At 42.9% G+C, this 21,765-nt stretch overlaps 1 protein-coding gene across 10 annotated transcripts in view; it reads left to right on the top strand.

The window, feature by feature from the left end:
- herc1 (HECT and RLD domain containing E3 ubiquitin protein ligase family member 1) overlaps positions 1 to 21,765 on the top strand; it is a 92,230-nt gene that overhangs the window by 45,217 nt on the left and 25,248 nt on the right. For 4 of the 10 annotated variants that reach the window (XM_040002189.1, XM_040002192.1, XM_040002195.1 and 1 more), the window contains 27 exons: positions 129 to 344; positions 3,577 to 3,697; positions 3,952 to 4,189; positions 4,270 to 4,442; positions 4,650 to 4,805; positions 5,213 to 5,319; positions 5,407 to 5,517; positions 5,595 to 5,765; positions 7,122 to 7,361; positions 7,476 to 7,559; positions 9,461 to 10,020; positions 10,846 to 11,470; positions 11,729 to 12,002; positions 12,112 to 12,322; positions 12,418 to 12,584; positions 12,782 to 12,898; positions 13,154 to 13,409; positions 16,597 to 16,718; positions 16,819 to 17,045; positions 17,372 to 17,640; positions 17,831 to 17,883; positions 17,981 to 18,181; positions 18,653 to 18,827; positions 19,129 to 19,396; positions 20,436 to 20,649; positions 21,063 to 21,322; positions 21,416 to 21,543. In XM_040002189.1, coding sequence (XP_039858123.1) covers positions 129 to 344; positions 3,577 to 3,697; positions 3,952 to 4,189; positions 4,270 to 4,442; positions 4,650 to 4,805; positions 5,213 to 5,319; positions 5,407 to 5,517; positions 5,595 to 5,765; positions 7,122 to 7,361; positions 7,476 to 7,559; positions 9,461 to 10,020; positions 10,846 to 11,470; positions 11,729 to 12,002; positions 12,112 to 12,322; positions 12,418 to 12,584; positions 12,782 to 12,898; positions 13,154 to 13,409; positions 16,597 to 16,718; positions 16,819 to 17,045; positions 17,372 to 17,640; positions 17,831 to 17,883; positions 17,981 to 18,181; positions 18,653 to 18,827; positions 19,129 to 19,396; positions 20,436 to 20,649; positions 21,063 to 21,322; positions 21,416 to 21,543 — 5,744 coding nt within the window. The remainder of the gene's footprint in view (positions 1 to 128; positions 345 to 3,576; positions 3,698 to 3,951; positions 4,190 to 4,269; positions 4,443 to 4,649; positions 4,806 to 5,212; positions 5,320 to 5,406; positions 5,518 to 5,594; positions 5,766 to 7,121; positions 7,362 to 7,475; positions 7,560 to 9,460; positions 10,021 to 10,845; positions 11,471 to 11,728; positions 12,003 to 12,111; positions 12,323 to 12,417; positions 12,585 to 12,781; positions 12,899 to 13,153; positions 13,410 to 16,596; positions 16,719 to 16,818; positions 17,046 to 17,371; positions 17,641 to 17,830; positions 17,884 to 17,980; positions 18,182 to 18,652; positions 18,828 to 19,128; positions 19,397 to 20,435; positions 20,650 to 21,062; positions 21,323 to 21,415; positions 21,544 to 21,765) is intronic. The other 6 variants (XM_040002196.1, XM_040002194.1, XM_040002191.1 and 3 more) reach the window with 5 other exon arrangements.

The following is a 21,765-nucleotide window of genomic DNA, read 5'->3' as shown; positions in this document are numbered from 1 at the left end:
AAAAACATCTACAGCCCCAGGCCTACTAACAGGGCTTCACAAACCAGTGTTACTGATGCTAATTACGTCTATCTTATCAGTCAGTATTCAGAATATTCATTTGAGTGTTGGATGTGTTCTGTGTCCAGCTGCGTTTGGAAGCACTCCACCAGATTGTGGTGTTGATCTCAGGCATGGAGGAGAAGGGCAGCCAACTGAACAATGCAGATCGATCCAGCACAGTCTTCCAGTCCTCTTCACTGCTCACCTCTGTCAGGTTGCAGTTCCTGGCTGGCTGTTTTGGCCTTGGCACTGTGGGAACTGGAGTACTGAAGAGAGAGAACGTGCAGCTGCATCATTACCAGGTATGGCTCTCATCACAGGATGAAGAATACCTCGAATTGCGAGTGTCTGGACAATTTGTGAGAATGATAGGCATTATCTGTTATCTCATAGATTTGCATCTTAATGTCTTTACAGGATATTTGGCGTGTTAAAAAATCCAAGTACGTAATAGGTGTCACAGTAGTAACGTAGCGGGCCAGCCAATGAAATGATTCAACTTTGCTGTCCTTTCTTGATGGCAACATAGATCCAGGTTTGCAAAAGTAATTATTGTTAATAACGATCATCATCAAAATACATCACTGGTTCATTCGGGTGTTGGAACCACCAGGAAGTCCCGCTCTCTCTGCTAATGCTCAGAATGTGGTTCTGATCTGCAGGGTTATCTGTTCGGGGTTTGAGTTTGTCCCTTTGTTTGCTCTGCGTTCCTCCAGGCACTGTGTTGATTTTTGGTGTTTTAAAAATACAATGTATCAGCTGACATCATTGACAAACTGATTTCACTAAAATTTGTTATATGAAGCTATTTATGAGTTCTTACTAAAACAAACGTGACAATGACGTTTTTTTAATCTTGTTTTCTCTTCATAACAAGTTTCCTCTGTCGTGTGTCTTATTTACGTTTTTACATTTTCATTTACTGGCCAGTATAAATTAGAGATGGACCGATCCGATATTACGTATCGGTATCGGTCCGATACTGACCTAAATTACTGGATCGGATATCGGAGAAAAATAAAAAATGTAATCCGATCCATTAAATATCACGAAAGCAGCTCACAAAACTTGCAACACGCCGTAACTCACCTCAGAACGTTAGCACGTCGGAGCAGTATGCATCACGTGATAGAGCGGCTGTGGCATGCGGGACCTGTCGGTGGTCTGGATAGCATTTGGAGCTTCGCTAGCAACCCGGCATTTCATCTCCGACAAAGTTATCCCGAGAGAAGTAAAGCAAGTGTGTAAGTCCATCTCTGAATGTTTGTAAAGCATTCCTGCGTTAAGCTTAATGAGCGACTGCCTCTCGCTCTCCGGCTGCTACTTCAATCATGAAACTGCTTAACGATCAGCTGATCGGCTTTTCTGTCGCGACTCCGTCTCTCTTGTTTGCTTTTGGCCCACTTTGCACCAGAAAGAGGAAACCAGCGGCTGAACAACAGCAGCACGTTTAAGCTTGATAAGCTGTTGTTAGAATTTATTTAATATTACTTTCTACTCGAGGATCTTTTTCTACGTAGCTGACGCTGGTAACTGTGCAGGGGCGGATCTAGCAAAGTTTAGCCAGGGGGGCCGATAGGGCAATTAACAGGGAAAAGGGGGCACAAAGACATACTTTCTTTCTTATTCTCATTTAAAATGTCTCGCTTTTAATTATTTAATATTTATCTGAATCTTACACCCAAAGTTTTAATCTGATGTAAAATGTATAGAAGTCCATTACTGCATATAGTAACTGTTAAGTCTAATATACCCTAGTAAGCTATAGTACTTTTTCCTTTGGGAAGGTACCATCTGTGCAGTCTGCAATTTTGTTGAAGAAAGATGTTGAATCTATTTAATATTTCTTGAAAAATAATTGATTTCTGTGCATTTTTTTTCACACTGCATCAAATTAAGGTTGATTACGTCGATTAAGCATCATGAGGTGGAGCGTGAGGGGTGGTTCCCTATTTTTTATTTATTTATTTTTATTGTTGCTGGGAGTTGGAACCCTATTAGTTAGGTTGCTTAATATTTATGCTAAGTACTCTTTAAAATACCAGAATAGGGAGGATGGTGTAGGTTTAAGTTTATCAGATTGATCAGTATTGCTGAACTATGAAATTTTTTTTTTTGCATACAGGTATAACAGAATAGCTTTAGTGTAGTTGTTGTTTTAAACTTGAGTATGAACTTATACAAAATGCAGCAAGATATTTAAAAAACAGTTTTGTTGATTAAAAAACACTATATCGGATTCATATCGGTATCGGCAGATATCCAAATTTATGATATCGGTATCGGACATAAAAAAGTGGTATCGTGCCATCTCTAGTATAAATGTAGATACCAATGTATTGACAAAAACCTAATATTGACCAATATGTCAGTCAATATTATACTAATATATTAATTATTAAAATATTATTAATTAAGCCCAAATTGAAGAATTGACTCTTCTGGAGTTGATATTAATTATCTCCACAGCAATGCAACTCCAAAAGTGACCAGACAAAATCTAGCATTCAGTTGTGGCACATAAATACATAAACTGAAGGAAGTGGAGAAATAGCAGCCTGAGCCTTTCTATAGCACCATATCTAAGGACTGATTTAGGGTGACCTGATCCAGCCCTACCTACAAGTTTGATCAAAAATAAGCCTAATCTCAGAAGTAGAGAGGGTGTCTGTCTCAAGAGACCAGCCACATACTTTTCATTTAAAGATCACTAATACTTTTAAACTATATATTTTTAAGATCACTTTTAAACTACATATGACCATTTAATATTTGTACATGGATACTTCATCATCTGCTGAGCTGAGGTCAAGGCTCTAACACACGAAAGTCCATAAACTCGCTTATTTATTCACAACATTGTTGCAGTTGCTCTTTGTCTGCTGATTAGACATGCAACCATCTTGCCTCTGGACAGCTAACAATTAGCATGCTTATACGCTAACAGTATGCCAGCTAACGTTAGGCTCGAGGCCTAAAAGTCACATTTTGTTTCTGATGAAGAGTCTGATTGTATTCTCACATTGTATGAGGATTTATTTACAGAGCGTTCGAGTTCAACAATGCTAAATCGCCTTCAAATGCAGTTCCAATAACATCAGTTAGCAGCAGCTAACAGTGGTAAAAACAGCAGCGGTTACCAGCAGAAAAGTTTAGGATATCCTAAACTCACTTTAGTAATGCTGTCATTGGATAGAAGTGAATTCATTGACTCGTCCACTCATATAAGACACATATTGACAGATGAGGGTGAGTGGTAGTGGTGAGATTTCCTTCTGTTCTTATTTTTTTTATATAAAATATTTCAGGGATTAAGTTCTGTACACTGGCACATAAACTCAGAGTGGGCTGCCTGCAGTACAAAAGGAGTTTACCGGTTCATTGTGATGCGCTGTATCCTCAATATAGGATCTCTGTATTTGTTTGACAGGAAGAGGTGCGTCAGTATTTTCACCGTCAGTGTATGTGTAAAGGACTGACTGATTTGTTGTTTTGGACTCTGTCTTTGTGTGGCTGTGCGTTTGTTTTTGACAGGATGGTGTAAAAGCAGCAAAGAGGAGCCTCCAAATGGAAATCCAGACGGCTGTCCATAAGATTTACCAGCAACTGTCTGTCACACTGGAAAGAGCACTTCAGGCAAACAAGCACCACATAGGTATCCAGAGTGCTGCTGTATAGAACTGAGGAGTGTTCACAGCTCTACTGCTTACATTTAGGTTATTTATGAAAGCTTATTAGAACTTTCAGGCGATAGCATTAGCTTCACCTGCAGGTAGATGTGAAGTTATGTTTCCAATCGTGTTTTGAAAAGAGAACTTAACGGCCTTACTCTAAACCTCTAAAACACAAGGCCCAGCCTGTGAGCTTCTATTTGATCCCTTTCTTTGATCTTTTCATTTGTCACCGTAGAAGCTCAGCAGCGCCTCCTGCTGGTGACTGTGTTTGCATTGAGCGTTCGCTACCAGCCAGTGGATGTGTCTCTGGCCATCTCCAGTGGGCTGCTCAATGTGCTGTCCCAGCTCTGCGGGACAGAGACCATGCTGGGGCAGCCCCTCCAGCTCCTGCAAAAACCTGGCGTGTCTCAGCTCAGCACTGCCCTGAAGGTGGCCTCCACACGGCTGCTGCAAATACTCGCCATCAGCACGGGGTAAGAGCTCAACAAGGTGCAGTAGAGGAATTGGTAAATCAGAAGCAGTGCAACACCAGTGTCTTTCCTTGTGTTTGCAGAACATATGCAGACAAATTGAGTCCCAAGGTTGTCCAGTCACTGCTGGACCTGCTTTGCAGTCAGCTGAAAAACCTGTTATCTCAGGCAGGAGTTAGTCTCCTTCATGCTGGAAAAGAGCAGGAAGATGGCAAACATGAGGACAGCGCCGACTCTGAAAGGAAAGACTTCAGAGGTGAAACTCGCGTTTGTTGTCATTACATCTCTGTGTTTGTTTAAAGCTTGTTTATTTTCTTTAAATCTTGAGATGTATGAGTGATGCACTTTTGCATGAGGTTTAGATGATGTGGTGTGAACAGTATTTGCTTCAAAGAAAGTCCGTTTTTGTGTTTGTATAAGTGCAACCTGTTATTATACTTATTGCAATTTTGTTGATTTTCAGCGTTGCTGCGCAAACAGCATACAGCTGAACTGCACCTCGGTGACTTCTTGGTCTTCCTAAGGAGGGTGGTGTCCTCCAAGGCCATCCAGTCCAAGATGGCATCCCCCAAATGGACTGAGGTGCTGCTGAACATTGCAGCGCAGAAGTGCTGCTCAGGTACGAGAAGCTACTATCGGTACAAAGGGGATAAATAGAATAAATAGGAATAAAAAATAAAAATACAAGTGAATTGCACATTTCAAGTATTGAGTCTATTGCACTGTTGACTATTTACAAAAAGTATTGCACAAGGTATTGCACGGTGAGGTGAAGAGGCACTACGGCTTAGTTGTCCCCCCTCCTTTGTCCTCCTGTCTCCCCTCCCTCTCCCCTCCAGAGAAGAGTTAAACAGTCTGATGGCGTGTGGGACAAAGGAGTTTTTAAGTCTGTTAGTTCTTGTCTTGGGGAGAAGCAACCTGTCACTGAACAGACTCTTCTGATTGTATATGGTTTGTATTGTGTATGGTGCTTTCTCAAATATAAACATAAGTGAAAATGACGTTTCCTCTGGTTATTAAATGTAGGTGTTCCTCTGGTGGGAAACTTGAGAACTCGGCTCCTAGCTCTTCATGTTTTGGAGGCTGTCCTGCCTGCCTGCGAGGCTAGCATGGAAGATGACCAAATGACACAGGTGCTAATAGTTTCTCTGTACAAGTCCTCAGTTTGTCCCACATGACTGTCGTCAGTGCGCCAGCTTTAATATTTTCTTGTCCTCTAGGTCATTGAACGGCTCTTCTCCCTGCTGTCTGACTGCATGTGGGAAGGTCCCATTGCTCAAACCAAACACTCGATCCAGATTAAAGAAAAAGTTCAGGAGCTTAAACTACAGGTGTGCAGGATCACCTAGCAGTGGATGTATCTTTATCTTTATTTGTTTATGTAGCTGACAGCTGCTTGAATTCACAGGGAGATACAGAGGAGGAAGATGAGAACCTTCCCATTCAGGAAATTTCCTTTGACCCAGAAAAGGCTCAGTGTTGTGTAGTGGAAAACAGTCAGGGGCTGACACACGGCAGCGGGGGTAAAGGCTACGGCCTGGCCTCGACTGGCATCTCCTCTGGATGCTACCAGTGGAAGGTACAGTATTTTTCTCATTGGCTCATTATTACTTGGAGACAGTGTTGGGAAGGTTACTTTTAAAATGTATTCCACTACAGATTACAGATTACATGCCCCAAAATGTATTCTGTAACGTATTCCGTTACGTTACTCAATGAGAGTAACGTATTCTGAATACTTTGGATTACTTAATATATTATCATGCCTTTTACAACAACATGAATGTCTTATTGCTGTGTGATTTATTACTATTACTGAAGGTTACTCGCCACACCAACACCAGCTAGATGTTTAGATCTTAATATAAATGAGTAACAGTAGGTGGACATTAGGTAAGGCTGCACTTTTTGCAGTGATCTCGTATAGAAAACTATTCCTCGCGTATATAAAACATGTCCGCGGCTCCGAACCTGTAGTAAAGGGACCTCTGGCTGATACGTCGGGTTTGTGTCGGGCTCGTAGCTGAAAACTAGCTTTACTTTGTTGTCTGGGTCGACTTTGCAGCGAGAGACAGAGCGAGGCGTTGAAAGGCTGCTGCAACGGAACTTATTGTTTCAGAGGAAAACACGAACACGGTGTACAGTCGAGTCTTAACAGCTTACTTACAGCTGGGCTTATCAGGCTGCAGTGGTTATTATTATATTTACATGCTTCCAGCTCCCGTTTCTGCTCGGTGACTCGTACTTTTCCTTTTTCTCCCTCCTCGCTCACAGACACATAACGGGTATGGCAGTCCATTCTCCCTGCAGCACGGACTACACTGCCCATCAGGCTACATTGTTTAGGGCGATGCCTGTAACACTCTGCTATTGCCTTCATATTAAATAATTTATTGAACAATAATTTTTAAAAACATTTCTTCACGTCATTATGCGGCCGCAAGTAGAGGTGACGTGGGCCGTGAGATTGAGACACAGGAATTAGATCCTCTTATTGCGTGTTTGTTTGGGTTTCCACCGGCGTGGAATCACCAAAAATAGAGAGGGCACAGCCTAACATATGAAACAGGAAGAGTCCGCCGTGTAATCCATTTATTTCAACAAAGTAACTGTTTGTGTAAACTGTGTGTCACAGAAATAAAAGGCTGCAGGGAAGCTAGCGTGTGAAAAACTGGTCGAGCTGTTCGTCTTGCTTCGTTAACGGGAACAAGTCTCTGAACCAGCGGGTCTGCTGAGGCGCAGACACAACACTGGTTGGAGAACACTCAAAAAAGAAGATTAATATTGTTTTTAGTCCATTTTCTGCTCGATTTCCTTATATAATAATAAAGCATAGTTTTGTTTTTAAATATCAGTAACACAGAGGTGGAAGAGGTGGCCTTTGTTTTTATTTTGCTCCCTACGTGTTTCAGAGTTTGTTTGTTGTCACCTGTAGTTCTACATTGTGAAGGAGAATCGAGGCAATGAGGGGACATGCGTGGGTGTGTCACGATGGCCCGTGCACGACTTCAACCATCGCACCACATCGGATATGTGGCTGTACCGAGCGTATAGCGGAAACCTCTATCATAACGGGGAGCAAACGCTGACGCTTAGCAGCTTTACTCAGGGAGATTTCATCACCTGCGTTCTGGATATGGAAGCAAGAACGGTCTCCTTTGGCAAGAACGGAGAGGTGAGGGGTGAAAAAGGAGAGCAGTCAGTTATTTGTGCAAGTGAAAAGACTTTAGTTAGACTCCTGTTAGAAATGAATAGTTCTTTCTCTAACTATCAACCTTTGATTCCAAAGGAGCCCAAGTTGGCCTTTGAGGACGTGGATGCCACGGAGCTCTATCCCTGTGTGATGTTCTACAGCAGTAATCCAGGAGAGAAGGTAGGTGGCTGGACTGAGTCGTCCTTTTAAACATTTACTCTTTGAGGCTAACTGTTTAATTAATTAATGGAAATATTCATTTAAGATATCTGTGAAGTCATTTCACATGTTGTAATGTGTGTTTTCAAATACAGACATAACAGTTCAACATATCTGCTAATCAAAACTGTTAAACGTGTATCTAAAAATTAATTTGTAAATGTTCAAAAGCTGTTGTGACTTATAGTGAAACTTATAGGCAAAACGGATCATCATCGTAACTATAAAAAGTAATTAAACAGTAAATAAACAGTTTTAAAGTCGTTAGATCTTTTTATCGTGTAACACACGATACTTTACCACTACTAAATGTAGAGAAAGTTAGGATCTTAGGCTTATGGTCTCTAGGAATCGACTAAGGAGCGAATGACACACAGCTAAAAGAACAGTCAACGTTTATTCAAAACAAAACCAAAAACAGTCATTCAACAGTTCACAACAGTTCCAATTGTCCATATTTGTCAGTCTGTGTATTTAGTTTTAGAGTTCAGTGTTCAGAGTTCTGTTCAGTCTTTTCAGTTCAGGTGTGTGAGTGTGTGTGTATAGTGTTAATGTTAGTAGTACTACCCGGGTAGTGTATTGTTCTGAGATCTCATAAGCTTATCTGTCAAGAAGTAGCGCAGTTGTCACTTCTAAGTAGGCTGGAAACCTTTCCTGCATCGCAGCTGGGGATCCGGAATCCTGGCTCGCAACTTTAGACTCCAACAAAAAAACCAACCTGCACAGGGCAGGAACATATTTTACATGAATATCATATAACAACTTAATCAACACTAGTGACCAAATGTCTCTCACTCTTTGTATATAACGACTTAATGCAATCAATAATAAAATTAATCAAAGAACCTTAAAACAATTTCCACATCATACAAATTTAACTCAAATCTCATATTTTGTGAACAGCAGTCACAAAGCAGAATGTACATTACTGATGCACGAGGAAAGTGCAAAACGTGGTCGCAGTACTATTTAGCCAAAGACTGCTCATATTTATCATCTCATTACAATAAATAAAACTTACCTACTAGCTTCCAAAGAAATATTTCCGTTTGGTTTAAAACATTCACAAGTGAAGAAATAAAAAGATAATACAGCACTTAAAAGGAACACATGAAATTTACATTATGCTAAGCTAATGATTAGCTAACGATTAGCTTGCTATGCTAGCGCAGTTAGTCAACTCACCGGAAATGAACAAAAACCCACAAAAACAGAGGTACATCAGCATCAACAAAAAGTGTCCGCGCTTCCCAACAAGCGGAAGAGTAAAATCCAATTTGTGTCTTCACACATAACCTTTTTCTTGAACAAGGATTAAAGAAAAACTCGGTGAGTAGCTCCGACCAGCATACGTAGCCTTAGCGCTGTTCTCCTTCTCTATAGTTCTCAACTCAAGTTCACAAGCACTAAACAATCTCATAGTGCCACCTACTGACATTCTTTGGGAACAGCAGTTCATTTTCATGAGGCAAATTTTAGGTGGGTTACAATCGTGCAGTGCAAAACTAATGTGACACATGACGCTGTTTCGCCTGCATGTGGGCTAATATTGTCCACCAATCACAATTAATTAGCTAAGTAATTAGCACATGTCATCGACATGAAATGAAATCTTTTATTGATGAGGTCTGTCAGCTTTGGATCTTTGTGAGAGACCCAAAAAGAGAATTGTTGAATTGCGAATAGTCAAATTTACATTATGGATTTTTGACTACTCAGACGCTTGTTTGTATCTACATTCATCTAACAACCGTTGATTAAACACTTACAACACCTACCACAATCTGAAATCACCTCAAAGAATCTGTTTCTGAGTATATGTTAGTTACTGTATATGTTTTGTCTTTATCTTTGGTCTCTAGGTTAAGATATGTGACATGCAAATGAGGGGAACACCGCGTGACCTCTTACCTGGGGATCCTGTCTGCAGCCCTGTGGCCACAGTGCTGGCTGAAGCCACCATACAGCTGATCCGCATCCTACATCGTACTGACCACTGGACCCATCGCATAAACAAGACTATGATTGAACGACTTCACAAAATCAAACTGTGCTTTAGAGAGTCAGCTGGCGCTTCTGGCGGCGGCCTAGGACAGAGGCTGAAAAAGAGCCGCTCGGTGCAGAGCCGCGAGGAGCACGACACTCAGAGAGAAAGCCAGGAGACGCCCACACGGACAGATGAGGAGAAAGGTCGCCACGGACGGCAGCACGGCTTGGGGGAACTGTCGGAGCACCACTTGAGAACCCTCTGCACAGAGGTGTGGCCTGTCCTGGCAGTGATTGGGGGGGCGGACGCAGGACTTCGGGTCGGAGGCAGATGTGTGCACAAACAGACCGGGAGGCATGCTACTCTGCTGGGTGTGACGAAGGAAGGCAGTACCTCAGCTAAGGTGCAGTGGGATGAAGCCGAGGTCACTATCAGGTATCGAATGAAAAGTTTTCTGCTGTTTATTGGCTTATTCTTATTAAATGTAAAGCATATATGTTTAGGACATACTAAAGACGTAAGACAAAGTGCCGAGTGACTTTAACCCCCTAGGACCTGGCATCCACATATGTGGACATCACATTTTGGGTTGTCTAGACCACAATACTAAATATTGCTCTACAAGGGCCTGATATCCACTTACGAGGACGTTACACTGCCACTGTTCTATCGAAATGCAAAACGAATGCCCTCATATGTGGATATCAGGCCCTTAGAGAGCAAGATTTTACATTCATCAGGTCCCAAACAGCCCAAATAGCAGAAGAAGTTAAGAATGTATGCCATGAAAGAGTTCGGGTCTTAGGAGGTTAAGGCTTAGACTGCAACTGTTGTTCTGTTTCTCTGGAATAATGACTTCAGGGGTTAAAAAAGAGTAACATCACTTTGCACGGCATGTGAAACGAGCTGTCCTCTAGACACGTGTTCGTGTTGCTGAAGAACACGTGTCTACTGGAACGTGTCGACATCACAGATGGAGCTGGATGTGATTTCTGGATGTGTCTTCATGTTTTCTGCTGTGTCCTCCTTTTAAATCATCATGTCACCCTCTGTTTTCCTTTGCTCCGTTTTACTCTTTCACATCTTGACTTCGGCTTTTGACTCATCGTCCGTACATTCTTCTGGGATGGTCACGTGTGATACCCACATAATGCACCTTTTTATTTGTCTCGCATGCTGTGCCTTTTCTCTCCTACCCTTTCCCTCACTTTGTGTTTCCTTCCCTTGTCTCTTTTCACTCTCCACTCCCTTCTATTAAAGCTTCCCAACTTTCTGGTCGCCTAGTGACACTCCATTGTACAACCTGGACCCGTGCGAGCCTTTGCCCTTTGATGTGGCCCGTTTCCGTGGCCTCACTGCCTCCTTGTTGTTGGACCTCACCTACCTTACCAGCATTCACGAGGATACTACAACAAAGCTCAGCGCCCGACGCCACGAGAAGAAGCACCGCAACACACCCTCTACTGGGCACGAGCCGACCGGCGAGGAGAAAACCGACGGCGAAGGGCACAACCGTAACGACTCAAAAGATAACGTTGGAGCCCCTTCGGCTGCCACAACCTCTGACCTACGAGTGTCCCACAGCCTCGATGAGGTGAAAGCACACGTGGCGCCCAACTCAAAGTCAGAGAGTGAGATCTCCTCTGTGGCTGGAGGCGGAGTAGGTGGGAATGAAACCCTTTTCACTGCTCCTGCTCCTGCTGATGGGAACAGGAAGAAAGGCCATGATCATGGCTGCCGCAGTCACGAGCCCTCTCCTTCCTCCATCACCACTCAGTCAGAGATCCATGCTGTGCAGCTGTCCTACCTCTACCTGGGAGCTATGAAGACCCTCAGCGCGCTGCTGAGCTGCAGCAAGTATGCTGAGCTGCTCCTCATACCAAAGGTAAAGAAGCCTGCCGAGTACGTTTACTTAAACTGTAGCAGTCCATGCACTTGGCGTGCTGTGCAGTTCATAGGAATTCTTACAGGAAATCTTTGACTTCTACAGAAATGTGAACGTTTCTGGTTGTTTGCATTTCCACCATGTGTAAAGTATGTTAAGTACATATGTAAATACATTGTCTGACGTTGGTGAAATCAAAAACAGATCTCAGTTAAATATTACGAGATTTCTAACCACCAGTTCTGTCCTGACCTCCAGGTGTTACCAGAAGCAACCCCCAGTGGGCACAACGCTGATCTGAACACCTGCACCAGTGGAAACCCAGCTGCCACCTCACCAGTATACCAGGACGAGGTGGAGATGCGGGCAGCTCTGCAGTTCCTCATGCGTCACATGGTGAAGCGGGCAGTAATGCGCTCCCCCATCAAGCGCGCCCTGGGACTGGCAGACCTGGAGAGGGCGCAGGCTATGATCTACAAGCTGGTTGTAAATGGGTTGTTAGAGGAGCCTAGTGGTGGGAAAGCAAAGGCTGGTGAGAACATGCAGATAGTTTCAGTTCAAAACCCCTAAAAGAGTCCAGTTTATAATCAAGCCACATAGAATAAAGCTACAAATTATCTTTTTTTTTATCTCTTTCACAGGTGTGAGAAGTGAACCTGAAGGTGAGGGGGAAGTTACAGAGGGGGAACAGTTGGCACAAACCCCCGTCACCACCAGTCCGTCAGCTTCCAGCACCACCTCCTTTATGAGCTCCTCACTGGAGGACACTACCACGGCTACCACACCTGTCACTGATACAGAGACCGTCCCTGCCTCCGAGTCTCCAGGAGTCATGCCTCTCAGCCTCCTGAGGTCAGATGGCACATATTGTTATTTAGCTAGTGCTAACGAGTAGCCTTGTTTTCGTGTGGGATTAAAGCCAGATGATTATTTTAATCCACCTGCAGGCAAATGTTCTCCAGTTACCCCACCACCACTCTTGTTCCGACACGTCGAGCCCAGACTCCTCCAGTGTCATCCCTACCGACCTCTCCGTCAGACGAGGTTGGCCGCAGACAGAGCCTCACCTCTCCGGACTCCCAGCCCTCCAGACCACAGAACAGAACAGGTACCTGTAAGTATGCCAAACTGCAAGGAGTATTCTTTGGTTGGCCTGTGGAAAGCTTGGACCTTATCCATTATGGAAAAGTTGAAAAAATAGAAAACACAAACAGATATTTTAATATAATTCCGTTTTACTTTTTGCATCTTTTGATACTGTATTCAGCCGCCTGACCCCGATGATGATGATGTCATTGTTGTTTCCTTCAGCCCTGTCGGACCCCAGCAGCAGACTGTCCACGTCTCCCCCTCCACCTGCGATTGCTGTGCCTCTGTTGGAGATGGGCTTCTCCCTGCGCCAGATCACTAAAGCTCTGGAAGCCACTGGTCAGTCTATCTGCAGTAACCGGCCCATTTTTGTCCATTTACAAATACATGAAGTCAGGGTAAAAAGATTATATTCCAGGAATAATCAAGATGTTGACTTATTTTTTCTACCTAAAATCTTGAATGTTCTCAGAATGCTCCCTACCTTTTCCTCCTGTGTAACAAAGTTTCTGTGCGTCATTACGTGTCTGTGACGTGGCATAACAAGATTTCCCCTACAAATAGTCGACCCGTTATGATATGTTTTTATCCCAGGTGCTCGAGGAGAGGTAGATGCTCAGAACATCACCGTGCTAGCCATGTGGATGATCGAACATCCAGGAACGGAGGACGAGCACGATGAGCCCCACGCCAGAGGCGGCGGTGTCAGCGGTGAAGCCCCCGACTCGTCCTGTCCTGGTGCCACGGCAATCACTGGAGCCAAGTCTCTGGATAAAAACTCATATCTGTGCTCTCCCGGGGTCATAGCCAGCGCAGACACTTCCGAAGTGGAGGAAGGTTTCAGCGAAAGGTACAACAGGGTGCTCATTGCTCGCAGCGTGTTGCATCTTAATTACAACAGTAATTAAGTAGAGTAGTAGTAGGATAAGTAATGTTTAAAAGTTGTGGTTAGAAGTTTACATACACTCATCTTGGACATGTATGTCACAGTAACTGCTCTTATTCCAGGCGTCTTTAATGAATTAAAAAAAACTGGGTCCACAAATTTGAATTTATTTGGGATTTTCTCCAATCCACACAGGATCAAACATACATTCAACTAAATCTTTTAACTAGTACTGAAGGTTCTACAGTGATAAGGCCGAAGCCTATTCATTCCTTATTATTGATCATGATTGACAACTGATAGCTTCGCCCTCTCGATATAAAAATGGAAAAGTCCAAGGAACTCCGTGAAGATCTAAGAAATAGTGATGGGATTTCCGGCTCTTTTTAGAGAACCGGCTCTTCAGGTTGTTTTGTTGCTTTAATTAATTTATTATTAACAATAATATAAAATTATGCACAAAAGGAATTACTAATGTAAAAAAAAAAGTGGTTTTATTTATATATGTTTATATATAAATATATGTGGTGGCCCCCTGAGACAAAACACGTACAAACTCCAAAACACATTTCTAGCTTTAACTGAACTTCCAAAACAGAGCTACTAGAGCACTTAAATTACACAATTGAAAGCATATGTGTATTGTTTGTGTATTTATACACAAGCACTCATATATATTCAAATAATTTTTAAAAAAAGTTCATTTACCTGTTACTACCACACACCAAATCCGGTCGTTGGTACTTGCTGGCTTGTGTAGCCACAAGATAACAAAAGCTCAACACTGCCCCCTAGCATCCTGGAGCACTTCTGTTGTGTTTGTACGTGTTTTGAGTTTTTATGTGTTTTGGAGTTTGTACGTGTTTTGTCTCGAGGGGCCACCGTAAATATACTTTTATTTAATCACTCCACATAAAATGTAATAAATAAATCATATAATACGAAAACCAACTATTCACATTTCAACTTTTAACTATTTAAATTTTCAGCTTTTTCCTTTTAAACAAATTTAAAGTGAAACAACACAAAACACTGCAAACCACAACACAATTAAATATAAATTATAATATGAAAACAAAAAGAAGATGCATATTCTCTGTCATATGGACCTGCATGAATAAACTTCCTGAATCCTTTATCATCCGCAACTGAAAATAGTTGTGGATGATTACTATACCTTTCTAATGTGACCTTGTTGTCCCTGCCTCTCTCTCTCCCTCCCTCCCGCTCTGTTCCTGTGCTACTGAGTGTAACTTCCGCCCCTCCCCCCTCTGCCCAGCATAAAGCACAAGACTCGCGTGCGAGTGAAGCGGGAAAAAGTGCGAGAGAGAGAGAGAGAGGGTGAGAGAAAGGGGGAAAAAAAACAAAACCACGGCTCCCAATGAGGAGCCGGCTGGCGTCGTTCACGTCAAAGATCCGGCTCTAAGAGTCGTTTCGTTCGCGACCGACACATCACTACTAAGAAATACAACTGTACATTTACAGACGCTGGGAAAGTCTCTTGGAGCCATTTCTAAACAACTGTTTATTCAAAGATTGTCGGTTCAAATGTAATTACCGGTTATTCAGACGTGTCATCACTTTGCCGAAGTCTTAATGAAGACACAAACTTTCAGATGAAATTAAATTGGTTAAGGTGTTCATGAACAACCCTGGAACAACAACGGCTCAAGCATGCCACAAACTGAAAACTGCTGGAACACCAGCATCACCGTCTAAACCATTCCCTGTTGTCTACATGGACGAGCCAGAAAAGTTTATGGACAAATGAGACAAAGAAAATATGTATGCTTGGAGGAGGAAAACATGCTGGTACCAGCTGACAAGCATGGCGATGGCAGGACCATGCTCTGGGGCTACTGTCATTGGTGCGTTGCACAAAGTGCGTGGAATAATAACTACTTCCAAATTCTTCAGCTTTACATCGAATCAACATCTAAACTTGGACACATCAAAACTTCCTGAATTGGATAAAGCAGGTTAAAATTAGGCCAACATTAAGACTTCCCAGGTGACAACCTCAACCATGTTGAAAATTTGTGGACTATGTTTAGACTCATTCTCTGTGCCGGGAAATCGATTCATTCAAATGAACTCTTCTGTGAAGAACAGCGTCAAATATCCAACTATAATTAGGGCTGTGCGATATGACCAAAATCTCATATCCCGGACATTTATCGTCCCGACAACGACATGTATCACAAAATTTTACATTTTCTGTAAATTCGGTGAATCTCGGGTCTTTGTGAGTATTTATACACGGCCGTAAACACTCTGCATAGTATTTCACATAATTCAGTTTATTTTGAAAAATCTCAACAGTATCTTCAGCTTTATTTTGAAAGGTTTATGCGGAAAATAATCTAACGGACGGCGGAGCCATGCGATGCTGTTACCGTCGTTGTTGCTAATGACAACGCATAAAAACAGGCGCTTGTCCGTCTGTAGTGTGGTTATATTAAATATAAGAGAAAGAGAGAACGTTAAGAAATTAATACAGCCACTACAGTGACCATCAGAACGATGACAAAATATTACCGTAAACAGTTTATTTTGCGACACCACGACAGACGTTTTTATATCGTCATCAGATATATATCGTTATATCGAGCAGCCCTAGTTATAATCGTGTCAGAAAGTTGTTGATGGTCACCAAAAGCATCTGGTCTTCTTAAGGCTCAACCAATATTAGTAATGTGTGTGTATATATTTGAGGGAGTACGTTTCCTCTTAAACCTGTGTAGATGAGAGAAAATCCAAAGTAATTTCACATTTTTGCACCCAGTTGTTGTTGTTGTTTTTTTTAATCATTAATAATTACCATGATATTTATGGCCAAGCTGCTCACATAGATGCATTTTCTCTTGTTTGAAACTTAAACTCACTGTTTAATTCAACTGACGACAAAAAAGATTCTTTTTAAAGAAATTCTGCCGTGTCTGAAGTTAAAGAATGTAGGTCTGTGGTGCTTTTACAACCCTCCCAATTGAGAAATGGAAAGTACTGAGAGTCACCCCAACACAGAACAGAGGTGCCCAGCCTACTTCCCTGACACGGGATGACGTGTTTATTGAGTGTGTTTCTTTTTCTGCAAAATGTCAGCTACTCTGCGACTATGAATACTCTAAAGTGTGTATACTTTGTCTTCTAGTCCTGAAGGTCTGGAGCAGGACAATGCATCTGCATCCAGCAGTGCCCCACTCAGAGGCCGCTCTGCTGCTGGCAGGAAACACCGCTTTGACCTGGCTGCACGCACACTGCTGGCTCGTGCTGGTGAGAATATTTCACAAGTGTATATCCTACCTTTCTTTACAAGACAGTGAACGTTTATCTTCCGCTCAGAAGCTCATGGGAAACGTCGATTCTTTTGTAGCTGGACTGTACCGCTCAGTGCAGGCCCACCACAGCCAGTCACGTCGGGAGGTCTCGTCCTTACAGCAGCAACAAGACCCAGGTGCACTCTATGACTTCAACCTGGATGAAGAGCTGGAGATGGACCTTGATGAGGAGACCATGGAGGCCATGTTTGGCCAAGACCTCGCTAGTGACACTGACATTCTGGGAATGTGGATCCCGGAGGTACTGGATTGGCCAACATGGGTGTGTGACTTTAGAGCTGCCATCACGGTTCTGTGGCTTCGCTTCATCCCTTATTGCTTCGAGTAAACTTACATGCACTTTGAAATAAACCCATTTGTTTGGTTAAACATTACCCATGAAATCTTCCTGCATGCATGCATTAGGACTTTGCCCCTGAAACTTTAAATCATGCAACTAATGAAATTCATGTTTTGGATAACTCGATCTTTATTCTCAGTACTGATAACTGGCTGCTCATTCATATCTGTCAGAGGTTCAGATTAGATTGCATGAATGTGTATTGTTTCTCTAAAACATCTTTGTGTCTGTTGTACATCAACTCACAGCACGTGTGTGAGACAGACGATCGAGATGAAGTGGTAGTGTGCGAGCTGTGTGAGGCCAACGTGGCCAATTTCAATCAGCACATGAAGAAGAGCCACCCGGGCTGTGGGCGCAGCGCCAACCGGCAAGGCTACCGCAGCAACGGCTCCTACGTGGATGGCTGGTTCGGTGGGGAGTGTGGGAGTGGAAACCCCTACTATCTGCTGTGTGGCGGCTGCAGAGAGAAGTACTTGGCAATCAAAAGCAAAGCCAAAGTCCCCATTGTGGAAAGGTGTGCACTCCTGTGTGTGACAGCCGACAAAGCAACAGGAAGTTGATTAGATTTTTACACTTCTGCAATGAAACGATGTTTTCAATTAGGGGAAAAATCTATTGAAAAGCACGATAATAAAAAATATTTCTGCACTTATTTATATTATATTAGAATTTTTGTGTGATTTTATTTTGTGGTGTGACTTCAGATACAAGGGACAGGCTCCCGACCTTCTGGGAAAGCAAGACAGTGTTTATGAAGGTAACACACGGTGACTGTGGATGTGATGCGTTGAACTGACACAACAGATTTAGAATTTTCCTTCAATTTTAAACTCTGTTGTCTTTCGGTCTTGCAGAGGATTGGGACATGCTGGACGTCGATGAAGATGAGAAGTTGACAGGGGAGGAGGAGTTTGAGCTTTTGGCTGGCCCTTTGGGTCTGAGCGAGCGCAGGATTGTCCCCGAGGCTGTCCAGTTTCTAGATAGTGACCCGTTGGGAGCCTCTATTGCCATGGTGACGGCAACCAACAGCATGGAGGAGACTCTACTACAGATAGGTTAGAAAACATCAATAATTACCGTGTAGGGGATGTGTTCCTCTCCTGGGCAGCAAAGCAGTTCAGATCAATGAACCAGCTAAAATAGAACCAACATGTCCTGATATAAGGCCAAACTCTTTCCTTAAAAACTGTGTGGTGACTATGTGGATGATGCTAGGGTGAAGTGCAGGATTTAACACAAGTAGGATTTTATTACAGACAGGTCTGCCGTTAAACACAAAATACTTTGCAGGGACCTAACCTGAGATACGAAGAAAAAAAACACACGAATTCACCATCAGATCAGATGTGAGGTCACAAAAATAACTGTGTCCACACCTTTTAATTTCAGTCTTCACATGAAAGTCATTTTAATGCCATTAGAGCGTTTCGCCCTGGTACAGTCAAGCAAACTTGGCCCCTTATCTTTAGAAGTTGGGTGTTTGTGACTGTAGTGGCAGTAAACTGAGTGTGTGTTTGTGTGTTCAGGCTGTCAGACCTCAGTGGACAAGAGTTCTTCTGGTAGGGTGACCCTCGGTGAGCAGGCAGCAGCCCTACAGAACCCCCATGACCGAGTGATGGCACTGAGGAGGGTGACCGCTGCAGCTCAGGTGCTGCTGGCCAGGACAATGGTGATGAGAGCCTTGTCCCTGCTATCCGTCAGGTAGCCTTTTGTATCTGCTGGAAATACTTTTTTAGTCTAAATAAGATACACAAGCTTTTTTTAGAATTCAGAAATTCATTATGTTCCTGGGTGGGATTGTCAATAAATATGATATTATGTGAATAATCATGCCGTGAGAGTATTCATAATAATAACAGTACATCTATTTCAACCCTTTGGATAAGGTTGTGTATTCATAGATAAAATATTAATTTAAGTATTTATGAATTGTGTTTGACAGGTAAACAGAAACCAGAACAATAAGTTAGTTTTTCTCTCTTCTCTCCTTCCACACATTCAGCGGATCAAGCTGCAGCCTCGCAGCAGGTCTAGAGTCCCTTGGTTTGACTGACATTAGGACTCTAGTCAGGCTGATGTGCCTGGCGGCAGCGGGCCGAGCTGGTCTTTCCACCAGTTCGTCCACAGGCCCAGGCCATGCTGAAAGGCCCCGTGGGGCCACCAAGACGAGCAAACCCATCTCCTGCCTGGCTTACCTCAGCACAGCAGTGGGCTGTCTTGCCTCCAACAGTCCCAACGCTGCCAAGCTGCTAGTTCAGTTGTGCACTCAGGTAAAGTATCATCATCCCAGTATCTCCCTGGTGACTGATTTGATTTTCAGCTTAGATGTTGAAAACCCAGTCACTGGGTGATGACATTCCCCAAATTTGTTCAGTCCAAAAGGAAAAGATTCCTTCTCAAACATACCATTACATCGAAGTTTTATTCTCTCAAATACCGTATGTGGAAATCTACACATGCAGTAACTGACAACTTGAACAGAACCCCTTTTTATCTTTAGGTACTTTGCTACCAGCAGCCTGTAGCACCTAATTTAATGTGATTTCTTTTATACGAGTCTGCAAAAAATGCCAAAGATGACATAGTTTGACATGGATAAAAAAGTATTTTTCTACCAACAAAGTTATTGCCAAAAAGCTACAATATATATATAGCATATGTGGTGTGCAGTGTGTCCTTAAAAAATTGGAGTAAACTGGACAAGTACAGGTCTGAAAAGCTGTTTACAACAGATGAACTGTACCGGGAAGTCACAGCCTTAAGAAATAGGAAGTCCAGTAAAGACCTACAAAGAAAGAGATGGTCTGGTGTTCAGTTGATCCATCTGCTGTTTGCCAGTGCCTCATCAGAAATGGTCTCAGTGCAAAGGTGGCTGTCAGGAGGCCTTGATCGCCAGAGAAGGGAAACTGGGAGAAAAGGTTAAGGTTTGCTAATTCATATGAGAACTGGTCTGAAAATCTAGAGCAACAGGTCTTATGAATCCACATTTTTGGTCATTATCAGTGTATACAGAGGTGGTGTGATAAAGTCCACAGAAAAGAAATGTATGTTGGGTTGATTACTTATTTATTTTAACAATGCTTTTTGACAATGAATAAATCTTATACTATTGGAAAGCCTGTTTATGTCTCATTAAAAGGTGCAACATTAGTAAGGAAATGCATTTGTAGGTTGAGCAGCAGGTGTGGGGTGCAGCTGTGACTTTTGCACAGATTTCATCTGACAGATTATCCATGTCTCCCCTTTCAGCTTTCTTGCACTTTAAAAATGTTGATTGATGTGATGCTTTTCCCCCCTTTTCTTATCCAGAACCTGATCTCTGCGGCTACAGGCATGAATCTGACAACGGTGGACGACCCCATCCAGAGAAAGTTCTTGCCCAGCTTTCTGCGTGGTGTGGCCGAGGAGAACAAGCTGGTCACGTCGCCTAACTTTGTGGTGACTCAGGCCCTTGTGGCCCTCCTGGCAGATAAAGGGGCCAGACTGAGACCTGCTTATGACAAGGCTGATATGGAGAAAAGAGGTTTGTAGACTCTGAGGAAAAGGCTGTTCCATGTCATTTCGCCTGTCATTGTTTCTCTCTTACTTCATGGAATTGATCTCGATTACCTTGAAGTTATGATGTGTTACTTTTTCTTAATATTTAAAGAAAAGTCATTTCAATGTGGTTTGTGTTCACATAAGTATACTTTATACTCAGAAGAACAGTGATTCTGTGATGCTGTTGTGTTCTTCTGCTTATTCTAAAATGTTCTTCCTGGTGCTGATACCAGTCATACACGTATTCGTTTAATTCATGTAGTAGTGACATAACTCATCTGCTTGTGGCAGTTTCTTCTGTATATTCACATTTTTTGTGCTTTTTGTGTCTTTTCATCGTTGCTCCTTCTTTCACTCACCGGGCATTCTTGTCACTTTGTGTTCCGTGTCGAGCAGGTCTAATTGCGCATTTGTATGCCCATCCTTCCCATAATCCTTCCGCTGTAGGCCCTCTGGAGCTGGCCAACGCTCTGGCAGCTTGTTGCCTGTCCTCACGGCTTTCCTCGCAGCATCGCCAGTGGGGTGCTCAGCAATTAGTTCGCACTCTGGCCGCCCACGACCGCGACAACAACCAGAACCGTCCGCAGACTTTTGCTGACATGGCAGGGGACCTGCGAAAGTGCTCCTTTATCAAACTAGAGGCTCACCAGAGCAGGGTCGGTAGTTTGGTCTTTCTCTGTATTATACAGTGAGGTTGTTTGCACCGTTTCTGATTGGTAGTTAAAATAATCCTCCTCTTGTTGCTTCAGGTCATCACATGTGGTTGGTCCAGTAAGAAAGGCCTTTTGGCTACCAGTGGCAATGACGGGACGGTCAGAGTATGGAACGTAACCAAGAGCCAGTACACCCTCCAGCAGACCTGCGTCTTCAATAAGAAGTAAGGGTTGTTGTTTTTTAAGGATCCCACACAGCTAAACAGAGACATCTTGCTGTAATTGGTCCAGTTTGTATTTATTTCCCCCAATAAATCTTTTTTCTCCAGAAACTCAGTTACCAGTTTGAGAATTAAGATGCCTTTTAACGATCCCTGTGGGACAAATGTTTTTGGTTTGTTACTCAAGGAATCGAACCAACCTGACCTTTGGCAGTTTGCTGAGGC

Source organism: Simochromis diagramma, unplaced genomic scaffold (genome assembly GCF_900408965.1).
Source record: "Simochromis diagramma unplaced genomic scaffold, fSimDia1.1 OVJJ01000430.1, whole genome shotgun sequence".
NCBI lineage: Eukaryota > Metazoa > Chordata > Actinopteri > Cichliformes > Cichlidae > Simochromis > Simochromis diagramma.
Note: the sequence above shows the minus strand (reverse complement) of the source record. Positions and strands in the feature narration are given on the sequence as shown.